Below are 15,695 nucleotides of genomic sequence, written 5' to 3'. Positions count from 1 at the left end.
ACCCGGAGATCGGCTGAATGGATTCGAAAATGGTAAAACTCAACTGTTTAAATCTAGGGGAGTTGGAAAATGAGCCTATTTTCAAAAAAAGTGGAGTGTTCCTTTAATGTTATGAAGCGACAAAAAAACTATTTGTGCACAAAAACAAAACAAAAATAATGACTTTATTCAACTATTTATTCTCTACCCTGTCAGTCTCCTACGCAGGTGATGCAGTGCAGCGCTTCTGTGTTTACGTCAGAACGCCGGCTCAGTATTAGCTGACGCTGATCATGTGAGCACCATGACACACGCGTGTGATGCTGACGCAGGAGCCAGCCAATAATGAGTCGCCGCTCGGACGTAGAATTTGAAAGCACTGCAATGTGTCTTCAACATAAACTGCGTAGGAGAATGACCGGGTAGAGAAGAAATGTTTGAATAAAGTTATTTTTGTTTTGTTTTTTTGCACACAAAAAGTATTCTTGCCGCTTCATAACATTAAGGTTTAACCACTGTAGTTACGTTGACTATTTTAATGATGTCTTTACTACTTTTCTGGATCTTGAATGTGGTAATTTTGTTGCTTTCTATGGGAGTTAATAAAAAAAAAAAAAAACTCTCGGATTTCATCAAAAATATCTTAATTTGTGTTCTGAAGATGAACGAAGGTCTTGCAGGTTTGGAACGACATAAGGGTGAGTAATTAATGACAGAAATGTCATTTTTGGGTGAACTAACTCTTAAGTTTTTAATATTTTTTTTTGTAAATTTTATTTCACTTAAGCTTTTTTTTTTTTAATTTCCAAAAACTATTTTAATAGTTTTAATTAACAATAACACTGGTGCAAATTATTCTAAATTCAGAATATTCAGAGCTATTCTAAAAATAGAAATTTTAAATTTAAACATTCAAATTTAATATTTTGTCCTTTATTTAGTCTTTCTTTGGTTAGATTTTTTTTTTTTTTTTTATCTTAAAACTTGATATTCTGAATGGCATATTTTCAGACTTCACAGTAAGTACCTGCTGAAGGCTGCGTTTGGCTTGCAGAGCGGTGGCTAGTTTCTCCTCCTGCTTCACTCTCATGCGGATGATGTCCTGGAGGAATTTCTCTCTGGCCTCCTTCGAGCTCAGGTCACTGCAGAGCGTCTGCTTGAGGACTTCCAGCTCAGAGCAAGGGTTCGCCCCTAGTCTCACCCTCCCATCATGCACCTCTGCAGCACTGGGAGCGCTGAGGTTCATGACCCCTATGCCATTTGTAAAAGGAGGGGACATCAAGGAACGGGAGACAGTACCTGGAATGATGGAATAATACAGCAGTCAAATAAAAGTGCAACATTTATTTCATTCTCAATCTAAATGGTGTTGCCAGACATTGCAAAAATACTCTTTTGTGCTTTTACATGTATCATATTAGTTTACAATCTACTAAAAATGAATGTATCCATTGTTTTCACAGGATGCAGATGTATTTAACTCATAATCCTCTTTTTTGACATCCTACCTTCGCCACAGTTGTCAACTTCGATTTCTGCATCTGAGTCCTCGTTCTCCTGAGGATGCTGTCTGACTACTGGAGTGGACAGGGAAGCCTTGGTCGCCGGCTGTGATTGTGTCTCTGCAGATGGCCACCTCTTTCTTGGCCTGGAGCTCTCTGTCTTGCTTGTGTTGTGGGTCTCGGTGGGGTGAGAGAAACGGTGCGGTGGCTGCTCGTTATTTTTAAATGCGGCAATGGGCAGAGATACATTTGGAACTGCCAGGCTGTCTTGTTCTTTAGCAAGTGGCCTGAATATCACAGGAAAAGGAGATGTTAATTAAATGTATCAATCAAAGCGATGTATTGATGCAATGGAGATGATGAATAAATTACTTGTGGCTAATCATTAATATATTAATGCAATAATGGTATAATCACAGTAATGGTGAAACAGTTGTTGCTGTGGCGTACCTCTCATACTTGTGGCTCTCTCGCTCAGCAGAGGGAACTCTGGGAGACCAGGGCCTGAAGGCTGAAGGTCTCTGTTTGAACTGGAGCTGCTTAAGATCCTAAACAGAGAAAAATAAGATTGTTTAACTAAGATACAGTACAGTCCAAAAGTTTGGAACCACTAAGATTTTTAATGTTTTTAAAAGAAGTTTCGTCTGCTCACCAAGGCTACATTTATTTAATTAAAAATACAGTAAAAAACAAGTAATATTGTGAAATATTATTACAATTTAAAATAACTGTTTTCTATTTGAATATATTTCACAAAGTAATTTATTCCTGTGATGACAAAGCTGAATTTTCAGCATCATTACTCCAGTCTTCAGTGTCACATGATCCTTCAGAAATCATTCTAATATGCTGATCTGCTGCTCAAGAAACATTTAATGTGTACAATTGTACAAAATATTTGTGTACAATATTTTTTTTCAGGATTATTTGATGAATAGAAAGTTCAAAAGAACAGTGTTTATCTGAAATCTAATCTTTTGTAACATTATAAATTGATTGATTATAAATTGATTGATTTAATGCATCCTTGCTGAATAAAAGTATTCATTTCTTTAATTTCTTTTCAAAAAATTAAAAATAAAAATTCTTACTGACCCCAAACTTTTGAACGGTAGTGTATAATGCTACAGAAGCTTTGTATTTCAGATAAATGCTGTTCTTTTGAACTTTCTATTCATCAAGGAATCCTGAAAAAAAAGTACACAACTGTTTTCAACATTGAAAATAATCATAAATGTTTATTGAGCAGCAAATCAGCATATTAGAATGATTTCTGAAGGATCATGTGACACTGAAGACTGGAGTAATGATGCTGAAAATTCAGCTTTGCATCAGGAATAAATTACTTCGTCAAATATATTTAAATAGTACACAGTTATTTTAAATTGTAATAATATTTCACAATATTACTGTTTTTTTACTGTATTTTTAATTAAATAAATGTAGCCTTGGTGAGCAGACGAAACTTCTTTTAAAAACATTAAAAATCTTAGTGGTTCCAAACTTTTGGACTGTACTGTATATCAGCATCATATTATCAGCTATTGACCAATATAGGCATTTTTTAATTTATCAGTATTGATTTAATTGTTTAATTTTATTTTAATATTAGTATTCCTAACTTCAGTATATATGATGCCAAGATAAAATAGCCATAATCACTATCACTATGCCGATAATGCATTTCATAAAGAAAACAATAAGCAAATCAAAAAAATCTACCTTATTAGCAGATGCAGCCAGAGACTGAAGCCAATCAGCTTGCTTCTCTTTATCCACTGATGGGGATCTTGAGCGGTCATGTTTAAACTTTTTGGAGGGAATGGGACTATAAGCCTGTTAAAAAAAGAAAAAAAGAAAAGAAAAACACTCTATGAGATGAAATAACACACTGTCAAGGCAAGACTCCAGCGCAGAGGTAGAGCTTTGACCATGTAGGTGTCAAACCGACTTACAGCTCTCAGCAAATATCTGAGAGAAATCAGGGTAAATTTAGCATCAGTACAAATAAAAACCAAACACTACAGGCATTCATACAACTAAAAAGGTTTCCTGAAAAAAGACAGTTTGACCATAAGTAATCCCTCCCCTTTGCCCTCAGGCTTCAGCATGTCAGATCCAGGATGTGTTTACCTTTGCCGTACCAACGACCTGCCCAAACCTGTGCCTTTCTGACTCAAGTTCAGGAATTTAAACCACCGCCGTAACCTGAGCATCCTGACAACCAGATTTAGTGTGAAAGTTAGCTGAGGATAAAGTCACGAAGAGGTGCTGATAAAAAAATGCTTCACGGTGAATAAGAAATTTGGTGTTTTTGGGTGAAAAGCACCACCTGGGTGAGAATTATGACTGGATAATTAAGGGACTGCGGCTTTAAGAAAAAAAAGAGTCGTTGACTCTAATGCGACACAAGGGGGAGATGTCGCGCTGGATTGAGTCTCATACCTGACAGAAACATTGTAGTTTAAAAAAAAGATTCTTGTAGTTCTAGTTTATGTACATTAGCATTTGCTCACCGTGATGATCTTAAGTAGGGAACTATAATAACAAGCCTGTTATCAAAAGGCGTGGGAGTACGTTATGTGACCATGGCTGTTCAATGCGGATCTGACTCACACGCTAATACACACTTGCCTCCGCGTCCAGCTTCAGTAACGTGGGCCTTGGAGCCGAGAAACACACACGCAAGGAACAGACAAAGCATACACTTGTTTTCTAAGAGCGCAGAGTGGAATAGCGCGGACCTATTGATGATCAAGAACTCTTCAGCATGAATGTAGTGGCTTGGAGAGCAGCCTCTTACCGATTCAATACACTTTCTGAATGATTAGGCATAGAGGTAGAGGACGTGTACTCTTCTATTATATAAATAGTATAAAATATATTCCTTATGAGTGGGAGATATATATTCTCCACTTATAACTAAGTACCGTCACATCATCTCAGTTTGAAATCCACCTGAAAGGACTTAAATGTTTTTAAACTGGACAAAAATTACGACAATATTTTAAACAGCAACATGGAAAAGGAAAAATAGATTCGCCAAAAACTCAAACTTGCTAATTAGCTATTTGAATAAAGACTCACTTGGTCAGTTAATTGTTTAAAGCCATTATGTATGCCTACTTAAATTAAAGACATATTTATATGAATTTTTTTTTGTGATTAAAGGTATTCCAATTTACAAAAATATTATTGGTCATTGTTGAGCATAGTGAGGTCTAATTATAATATTGAATATTTTGAAAATTTTAGCAAAGTAAATAGTAGGTGACATGCTGAAAATAACCATAATCAAACAATAATTGACAGTTCCTCCCTCCTTCCTAAGTCTGGAGACCTGCCTTGCGCAAAGGAAAGCACAGTTTTTTTTCCCCCTTCAAAAAATGCGGATGGGTAAAGTCAAAACATGACTCAAGCGTTGAACAACCACTGCAGACCCAACAAAGAACGTCTGTCTGTGTTTGTTCCTTCCCTGAGGTCTGGAGTTCCAGGAAGACCAGGGCGTCCCAGACATAATAGTCTTTGACTGTGCACCCTCCCAGACACCACAAGGGAGCCGCTGATGCAACATCCGCCGATTTGAAATGCAGGGCAGCCGTGACACGGCCCTCACTCACCACCACATCAAAAGCGTGGCCTCGTGACACACATGCAGGGCAGACTGCATCAAACAGCTGGGCAAAACCACACAAACACACAATGGATGCAGATTAGGACATGTACAACATCTGGACTCAAACCAACAGTCTTATATAAACCTCAAAAGGAAGCCTGTGGCTATCTCGATTATAACATTTTGAAGATTCTAAATGAGATTATTGCAAAGCACTAAATTACACTACAGTATAAGATAAAATATTCATGCAAGATAAAATGTAAAATACTATATATTCTAAATCATGGTTGAGAAAAAGCGCTAACACAGGCTCCATTACTGACAGAGCGCATGAGTGAGTGATTGAAAGAGTGAGGGCCACATTTCCTTTCTGTAGTTTGCTTTGGCTGATGGCCCTGTGGGAACTCAGAGCGTCTGGTTCCTGAATGTGAGTGGGCGGGATCGAGGAGCTGGACCACAGAGGAAACACAAAGCAGCAGGAATGTATACTTGAAGGCCAAGTACGGCTTACTCTTAAAGTGGCCATTCAATCCTATGCCCTTTCAACTGCCTATTGTGCAGGATTTCTTTGAAGGCATGTTATAAAGGAACGCTTTATGGCAAACATGCATGGATTGATGCATATCTGCGTCAACGTAACAGTTGGCTTTGCAGGAATAAATTCATGGGGCAAATTCATTTTTTCTTATTTAAATGGCAGATATTGGAAGCATAAACTACTTTATCCAAATAAAAAATAAGACTGAAAAACAGGCTCTGTTCTTGGCAGCTAGAGGGGTGGGCTGGCAGATATCCTGGATGGGCAACTGAACATATGCATTTTATAGACTTACATTATGATCTCCTCCCTCTATGCAATACATGCAAGCGTCTTTTCTAAAAGAAAAATCACGACATTTCGTTTTGAGATTTGATAAAGATTACATTGAACAAATTAATAGGAAAGGAGCATGCACAATTAAATATCAAACATTGAACAATACTGATAAATTAAAAAAATATATATCGGTCAATAGCTGATATGGTACCATATATCATACATCCCTAGTTTTTTCAATGTGTGGAAATAATGAGAAATTACTTGGCTGATACTGATTTTAAAAGGGTTTGAAAAATTACATTTTCGCAAATGGTCCAAGATGTGCAAACGTCCCAAGCAAATATTGATTATAACAGTTTGGAATGCATTGCACCATCCAAGAGCCATGGGTGTATGTTGTCATAAAATGGATTGGATAACATCTGACTACGTTTGCTTCTGATTTCGGAATGACTAATGAAGCAAATATCACCCTCCACTTGCATTCGCGGTGTCACACCATCCGGCTTGTTGCATGGTCTAAATCTCTGTTGCCATTACTTGGAAGCCAAACAAGTGGAACTGCATTCGCCGTGAAACAAAAATAGTCTGCTCTATTGAACTTGCTCGCGCAACTAACATCCTAACAATAATGCGCCATGCCGTCTGAAAGAACTGTAGCGGTGGTGGTGCACAGCAACCAGGCACAACAAGTTTCCTATTACAGCTTTTCTTTCCCCCCACGGAAATCCTGCATGTAATCCCCAGATCTGTGTGTACTTCGGTGTGCTCTGCCAAAGTCAAGGGCAAAACTGGTGAAGTGCACTTGGGTAGGAGCTTTATCGAGACGTGTTGGAGACCGTTGCTCTAATTAGAAGGGGCTTCTGTATAGGATAAAAGTGTATATAAGAGTATGTGAGAGAGAAAGAAGGTGGTAATGCCAGCTGTCTTCATGAAAGTGCGAGCGCTTTGGAGGGCCTTGCAATTTATAATAAGCTCGGCTGTCACCAGGTGTCAGCTGGCAGATTGTTGCCATTTGAAAATGTCCCCAGCTCTTCCGCTTTCAGTGATGGGGAAAAAAAAACTATGCCATCACGTTTCCCTTCAAGTCCATTCTGCTCCAGAAGCCTTTCCAGAAGTTAGGCCCTGTTTACACCCGGTATTATGATGCGTTTAGGTCGATCGAATCATAAGTAGACAAGGGAGTCACATACCCGTTTAAACCTGGTGTTTTTTATCCATCTCTTTTGTCCACTTTCAAACACTCGTGTCCTGATTTCTTCTAGGGGAGGGTCTATGGGCAGGTAAATGTATGTGAGATCTTTCTAAACTTGGGTCTTCAGCTGACAAAGTTTAAATCCCGTCTGGCTAGCGAGCATCCCGTAATGTTTACACATTAGGTCAGTAGGCGGAGAGTCTACACAATGAAAACAATCTGTTCGAATGCATTTTCAACTACCTCTGGAAGTGGTCGAAAGTGGACAAGCTTAGACCCCGTTTAGACCTGTATATAGTGTCGTCCACTTATGATCCTATCGACCAAAACACATCTTAATACCAGGTGTAAACAGGGCCTATACAGAGCCTTAGGGGAAACCAATCTTGATTGGATTGTGTTAATAGCCTTTGGACTGGAGTTTTGCTGCTGTCTGAGCTGAAGAGGGAACAGACTTTTGAGGCAGAGGCGGGGTGCGTAATCCTGCTCTGAGAGTGATGGAGGAATCCATCTGCTTCAGTATGGTGTATTCCAGCAGGCACATAAGGGTATAGTCTCATCGGACTCTTAAGTCCTCCAATAAGTAGTCCATCTCCAGACTGCAAATAAATTGCATCCACAAAACCCATACATTCTGTTCTACCCAAATTTCTCTTGATATCTCTTTATAAAAACGGATTGCATGATTTATGTATTTAAAATGGATTAAACTGCATGCTGTGGAGAGAAATGCTTACACTGAGATGGGGACAAAAACCCCCACAAGGCACACACACATTCACACAATGCCTTTCTGCTTCTCTTCACATTTAGAACACTAATAATGGAGGAACATGCAAACCAGGACGCCTAAGGGATGATGGGGAAAAAGAAAAGCATCTGTAAGTAAACGTCTGTAAAAAACAAAAGACACTCACCACTACAGATTATTACTCAGTGCTGCTAATCTGTTTGTGAGATTGGGACAAAAATCCATATAAGGCTCAAAGTCGGGTTCAAAAGTATGAGACCACATTTAAAATCTGGGATTTTGTATATGTAATTATGGAAATAAACAGAAAATGTAGGATTTTAAAAAATGTACTGTATATTTTCCAGAAAATAAGTCGCACATGACTATAAATTGCAACATGTCAAAATTGCATTGATGATAGAAAAAAAAAAAAAAAAAAAAGTCAGTTTTTTATCATTACATTTAAAAATAAATGTAAAATACCGGTAAATAAAACGAAACGGTTACAAACATTATAAAAACTACAAACATGTAATTTATTCTCCCTCACTCCACAGCAAATTCGGAAAAAAGCGGACTCTTGGAACTGCACATTAATATAGTTAAGACAGCATCTTAAGACAAATTTCTTAAAGAGGGGAGGGACAACATGCTCATGTTCGCCTGGAACTCGAGTGCTGGTCGTGCCTAAATTTTAATTGTTCTTTAGTTTTAATGCTAATGGAGTTTAAGTGCAGAAAGACGATTAAAGTCTCACCAGATCACCTCTTTGCCACACCAACACAAGGGGCTCGAAATAAGGAGGGCCATAATATCACATATCAGGTAGAAGAGCATGAAGAAGTCCACAAGCCCTGCCTAAACCAACTCTAAGTGAAAGGGTGATATTCCCGCCCTTTCTATCTGCAGTTTCTAGTCGTCCCTGTGCGCAGAGGGTGGAATGGCTGCCTGGCTTTGGCTCTCGTGCCTGAGTGATTGACTGAGCAGATGGGGCTTTAGTTCCTCCAGTGAGAGTGTGGACTTCTGTTAGCAGCTGTGCGTCTCACTGAAGAGCCCCTCCCGTCTCCACTAACAGCTAGCTAAACCTCCTGCCTGATGCAAAGAAATTACAGAAACTGAAGCAAAAATGTTGAGTGGGGGTAAATTAAGATGAGAATGCTGTCAGAGCTGGTGGACGTACTGGTGCTAATGAGGGCAACATTCAATTCAGTTTGGGTTCAGTAAGATATATAAAAGATGTTTTTTTAACATTGATAATAATAAATAATTCAAAATCCCAATAATATTTAACAACATTACTGATTTTACTGTATTTTTGATCAAATAAATGCAGCTTTGGTGAGCGTAAAAGTATCCTGTCCCCTTTCCCCCCCTATATCTTCTAGCTAATTTCTAGTCATTCTCTACAAACTTCAATAAAGCATAAAACCCAACAACAAATAGGCCTTGGAGCTAATGTGGGCATCAGAGGTTTGAGTCCAGCCTGCAACACATTCCGTTCCATGTTCCCCTATCTCTCATAATTTCCTGTCATGTCTACTGAAACAAAAAGTCCAAAAAAAAAAAAAAAGACAAGGACTCAAAATGATGACTGGAAAAGTCTGAGAAATGTTTAAAAAAAAAGGTACACACATCGGAGAAACATTCGCCACATACGTGGAATGCAACCAATGCTTGCACTCACTTGTACGTAACGCTCCAGTCAGCGATCAATCAGTCATGACAGTTAAAAAGGAAAGGACACACACAGGATATGCATTTTGTCAGGGAGCTGCTTCGGTCTGTCAGAGACTGAATACACAATCACTCCCTCCCCACAGCAACACCTAACCTCACACACCCAGGCACTTCAGAATGCTGCTGGAAGAACATGTGAAAGCTCATACTTTGTTGTGTAAGGAGGACTGACGGCCATAACTGTGACTCCTCCACCAAATAAGGTGTAGTGGTGGGTTTATTTGGGAGGAAGATGAGGTAGTGAATGCCAAGGGGAGGTCAGAAGGTTTCAGGGTACGGAGAGACTGCTGAAGTTGTAAAAGCTCCCGCTGTGAAATGGCAGGGTGAAGTTAGGGTCAGTGCTTAGGGTCTCAATGATGTCACAGCACCTACACTGTGTCTGCCTTGGGATAGGGGAGGGGCAGCGTGGTGGTAATTGGCCCAAGTGAGGCTATAAATCCGTCTGAAATTTACTGCTTCCAACCACCCTTCGGCATTCTCAACCCCTGACGCCATCTAAACGCTGACAATCGACAACACAGAGGTGCTGTAAAGATGGCGCAGACATCTTCCATGCAACTTCAAGAGCTAGCACAATAGTGTGCAACCATTCAGGAGGGAGACCATCACTTGACCTTTCGCAGCATGTCCATTTGAGAACTACGGCTAATAACCAAAAGTAGACCTACAGTAATGGAAAACATGGCAGTTTCTGTGAAACGCTCTTAGGGCCCGTGCATTTACGAGCGAGGCAGAGAGGGGAGAGGGCCCTGTAATTAAGGTTTGATACGGCCAAGCCTGGGAATGGATTATTTTAGTTTGTTCTGCTTTTTACAGTCACTTTGAAAGCCCAATGTTCCCCTAGCATTTGTCAAAACAAATACAAGTGCAGCAAAATGGAAGTGGAAGTGCTAATGGATGTCGTAGAATGACAGGAAGCATTAGAAACAACAGGAGAGGAAAAACAGGGGATTGCGTGGTTGAAGGAAAAGCAAATATTTTAGGGGCAAAAGAGAGCTAACCGCTGAGTGCCCAAAACTCAGTAATGGAGCATTTTTCCAAAGTACAAGACATACAACGTTAGAATTGGCTATTATTACAGCAACGTGTGAAGAGCTGTCACATCTCCACATGGAAACCCTGGATTTTGGAAAAATCCTTTCCATTTTTCCATGAAGCAGTACCTACATCCACATGGAACGCATTTAGTGCAGCTTAATAAAGCAGATGATTACATAAAGAGATTAATAGGGAAACAGAGAGGCTCATTCTTCCATAAAGCAGTAAAGAAGGGCACTCACTCTTTCAGGACAGGAAAGCTAATGGTGGAAAAAAATAGTGCATCCTTCAAATAAAAACTGGGATACATGTCTGGTTATAGTCAGTTTTGATTTGCGTGTCTGGTCAAAGGATACAGATTTAAAGCAAAAAGTAAGGTATAAAGGGATGGTTCACCCAAAAATTCAATTTCTGTCATATTTACTCACCCTCATTCCAAACCTGTATGCCTTTTTTCTGAGGAACACAAAAGATGATATTTTGTAGAATGTTAGTAACAGTTTGGTCGACCACTGAAAACATTTCTCAAAATATCTTTTTATACGTTCTGATATGAGGGTGAGTAAATAATGACAAGAGTTTTCGTTTTTTGGTGAACTTTCCCTTTAACTTTACGAATCTGTCAGATACTGAATGGAACGCATCCCTGCTGGAAACATCATTTCTCACTTTTTCATGTTAGCTTGGAGATTGTTTACCTGGTGGGGACATAAGCATCCTAAACTGAAGACTAGAATCTAAAACACTAATTTTTTTTTTTTTTTCGTCAACAGGCATTACATTATTCTGATCCCTTGATGTGCTTTGTAACCCTGAAAATTCCTGGAAACTTCTTTTTCCTGGACCATTTTCATTTAACAGTGCTCCTCTGAATCTGAAAGGGCCAATGTTTTTCTCCATAGCAACCGCATAACATCTTGAGCTCAGCTCTGACTCAACCAACAGAACACAACAAAATACCGAATTCGCCATCTCCACTCCAGGTTGTTCGCAGACCAGACCCTTTCTTAGCCCTGCTTCTGCGACTAACATTAGTCTGGCAATCTTCTGGACACTTGTTAAATGGACCCCCACACTTGACATTGATTAAACATGTACTTTTGTTAGCGCTCCGCTCACATAAATCCTGTGAAGTAGCTTAATTTTAACCGAGATGTGGCTGGTTTACAGATAATCTGGTGTTTCTGAACTTGTGCCAAAATGGCTGACGGTTAGAGAAGCTTAATAGTGAGTCAGCTCCAGCTCAGGTCTGACACACGGGAGAGAACGAAGATACAGGCCATTGCGTTATATAAATGTCTCCTGAGACTGCTGTGTGTATGCTCCCGGTGTTTCGAGGACACTGCCCTGTGTGTTAATTTGTTCAGTCTGATCTGGTCAGAGGGATTAGGGCCCGGTGCTCCTGTTCTGAGCCCTGCCTCAAAAGATGGCCTGAGGTTAGCATATAATCTCCCTGCTTTCCCAGCACCAATCCACACTGACCCATGTGGCCTGTCCACTAACAGCTGAGGGACATTTGTCTGTCTGTCATTTGTCTCATACGTTTGTACCACATTCTATACCTTATAAGACCATATGCTACAGTGTTTTACGATACATGTGCACCACTGATATTAAAATGTTGTTCCATAATGGATTAATATCAGAGAATACAAATCTATACAAGATAAAATTATATATAAATTAAATTAAGAAACACTAAAATCAGTCAATCTAACTGTTAATTGTGAAAGTGAATTTAGTTATCACAAAATTATATAGTACAGTATGGGGATTTACATTTTGAGATCTAGTAAATATTACATTTAACAGTGTTAAAAAATAAAAATAATAATAATAATAATTTTAAGTGCGCGTTAATGATGGCAATGTAAAATGTAAAAATACGGGAATGAGCATGCACAATTGACTAAATTGTGAACAATAACAATAAAGAAATATTCTAAAAAGCTCCAATATTGGTAGATAACCGATATGGTAGCAATGGTTTGAATGCTTAATGATTTTCTGTATTGTAAGCAATAAATTAAAAATAAGCTTTTTGGGTAACACTTTACAATAAGGTTCCATTCTTTAACATTAGTTAGTTTACTACATTAGTTAACATCAACTAATAATGAAAAACACTTCTAAAACATGTATTAATCTATGCTGATTATTTACTAATACATTATTAAAATCAAAAGTTGTATCTGTTCATATTATTTAATGAACCTGAGATAGCATGAACTAAAAGTTGTATTTTTATTAACATTAACGAAGAATAATAAATACTGTAGCAAATGCTTTACTCACTATGTTTTAATGTTAGTTAATAAATTAACTAATGTTAAGTAATGAGACCTCATTGTAAAGTTATGTTTTGTAATGTTATAATTTGGCAAAAAATTAAGCTTACTTTAAATCAATTAATCAGCATTATTAAATTTTAATTTTTTTAATTTATTGAGTAAATAAATATTTAAGTAAATATTTAATTATTGATCTTTTATTAATATGTAATTGTAATAATTATTATAAAGAACACCTTGGTAACACTTTACACTAATTTTCAATTTGTTAAAATTAGTTAATACATGAATTAAAATGAACAATACAGATTAATGTTAATTTCTACACATACTAATACATTTTTAAATTAAGTTGTATTAACAAAAATTAATTAACCATGAACAAAAGTATATTTATAAATTAACATTATGAAAATGCAAATTTGTTGTTCATTCCAAAGTTCGGAAGACTCCTGTTAAACATGCTAAATTGCATGCTGCGTTACTGTATAAGGCAACGGTGAACCGGCAGCCAGTAAACACAGGCGCACACACACGTATACCCACCCAGCGAGTCTGAGAGAACGAGAGCACAGGGTGAACAGACACTAGTATGGCAGGGAGGGGAGGCTCTGCTCAGGAACTCAATAATAACTTTCAGCAGTCTAGCCAGGAGGCTAGAGGCCCAGACTGCGGCTGTTCCATCCTCCAGCCTTCCCCCCCTCCGCAGCCCTGGGCTCCTCCCTCTGCCCTGGCCTGTGTCTGCTCCACAGGACTAATGCATTTTGCAGACAGCCAAGAGACTTAAAGAGACATAAACCGCATTTTTCCTCCCTGAATCACTGCTGTTGATGTAACCACTAACTCAGAACAGAGATCATTATTTCCAGCCGTTTATTCAAAATCTCCCGCTCTCTTTCTTATTGCTCTTTTCCTCTCTTGGAACTCGGGAGACCTCGACATGACACGGAAAAGTGAGGGAGAGAGACGGCCTGAAATATGTTAAGAGCCTCTCAATAAATCTCAGGCCAAATGCTCAAACCGCACCGCCCTCCGAACGAGTCTTTGATGTGCAACTCACCAGCCTGGAGAAGCTCTTGTCAAGTGCAATCAGAGGTCCTGGCGTCAAATGCATTTGAAGTCATTATTATGATAATTATAAGGGGCAAATCCAATAGGCATGATCAGACAGCGCTGGTACAGAGCACATCCAGCTGTTGGGAGTTGGGATGTATACTTCTGTCCGTAAATCAACAGAGATTACATTACTGCTGTCTGCCCGGCAGGGAATAATGATGGATCTGAATGCTAAATGCATCAGTCTGAGAGACAAAAGCTGCGTGAGGGATTCGTAGTGAAGTGGGAAGTGCCGTCTGTCTCCAGCAGACCACTGGCACTGTAAATACAGGGAATTTAGTTACATGCTTCAGTTATCACAACATTTTTTAAAGGACTGTTTGAGATACACTAGCTTGCAGTAAAGGGATAGTAAAACCTCTCATCATTCCAAACCTGTATGACTTCTTTTTCTGTGGAACACAAAATATTGTGTTTTTTTGGTGCATACAATTAAAGTCACTGGGTTCTAATGTATTTTGCCTTTGATTGTTGCCTTATGGACAACAGCAATTGAAAAATTCTTCAAAATATCTTTTGTCTTCTGCAGAAGAAAGAAAGTCATGCAGGTTTGGAACAAGTCAGTTCTTTGTTGTGTTAACTATCCTTTTAAAAAAGCCTCTCCGAACCAAGGCTTCACCTGCTTGCAGTAGGCGTCCAAGGATTTGAGCAGATTTAACCGCAAATGTCTAACACAGTGTCTACCATCTGAGCTGTGAGACAGCATGGAGCCAGGCGCCCTAGTGAAGTAGAGCAGAATACCACAGCCAGGAAATAATTAAAAATTCAATGGGCTTGAGTGACACAGAAACCTTCAAGGGCGTGCCTGCCAAACACAGTTTTTACTCTTCCACTGTCAGCATTTTTCATCCTCCAAAGAGGATGCTGAAAAGAGTGGGGGCCATAAAGAGACTGGAAACTAAACCACGCTGAGATACACTAGATGGAAATTCAGACAGGAAATAAAAACAAGGCCAAGAAGTTGGAAGAAGGTCACCGTGTTTCCGACTGGATTTCTTAATGAAAAAAAATACGAGATCAAATTTGTTTTTACGCCCTCTCAGTTTGATTTAGTCTCTCTCTGTTAACTGATATTTATGAGAGGGCATTGTTACTCGAGCTGCAGAAGGTGTTAAAGTTGGTTCAGCCTCTGTGGAGGATACCATTTCCTAAAGGAATCTGGACCTGATGAGACCTGAAAAGCCCAATGAGCAAAGAATGCAAGATAAGATTGTAGGATGGTAAAATATCAGACAGCGTTTTTTCGTTTGTTTTGTTTCCTGACCTTTTTCTTGAGACTAAGAAAAAGATTTTTTTTAATTACTTGTCTCATTATTATTCTGTTCCGTGTCAGTGGGGCTGTTTGAAGTTTCAGAGTGAATTGATGAGGCACATAATGACGCATTTCGACACAAAACTCATTCGTTGACTCACCAGGGTCCAACTTCTCGCCATCTGTGTGAATCACGTCTGCTGTCCTGCCTTGTAAAAATCTCTCCGTGGCCAGGCACATGCAAAAGATGCCTGCATAAAACCCACTTCCCACCATCTAAAGCTCCAAGGTATTTTAAAGAGGAGAAAGGCAATGAACTTCTGACCTGAATAGAGGGCTGTGAAGGAAGCTGAGGAGCTCAGGGGCATCCAGAGTGTCTTGCCATGTCTCACCCTGCAAGGCCATAAAAACCC

The 15,695-nt window shown here is 39.0% G+C and overlaps 1 protein-coding gene across 1 annotated transcript in view; it reads right to left on the bottom strand.

The window, feature by feature from the left end:
• Positions 1-15,695, bottom strand: part of skib (v-ski avian sarcoma viral oncogene homolog b) — a 33,483-nt gene that overhangs the window by 3,596 nt on the left and 14,192 nt on the right. Inside the window, exons 2-5 of the mRNA XM_067387266.1 lie at positions 3,204-3,317; positions 1,932-2,029; positions 1,488-1,768; positions 1,007-1,278 (exon numbers count right to left, since the gene is read on the bottom strand). Coding sequence (XP_067243367.1) covers positions 1,007-1,278; positions 1,488-1,768; positions 1,932-2,029; positions 3,204-3,317 — 765 coding nt within the window. The remainder of the gene's footprint in view (positions 1-1,006; positions 1,279-1,487; positions 1,769-1,931; positions 2,030-3,203; positions 3,318-15,695) is intronic.

This window comes from Chanodichthys erythropterus, chromosome 6, assembly GCF_024489055.1.
Source record: "Chanodichthys erythropterus isolate Z2021 chromosome 6, ASM2448905v1, whole genome shotgun sequence".
NCBI classification, from domain to species: domain Eukaryota; kingdom Metazoa; phylum Chordata; class Actinopteri; order Cypriniformes; family Xenocyprididae; genus Chanodichthys; species Chanodichthys erythropterus.
The sequence above is the reverse complement of the archived record's forward strand: the minus strand, read 5'-3'. Positions and strand labels throughout refer to the sequence as shown.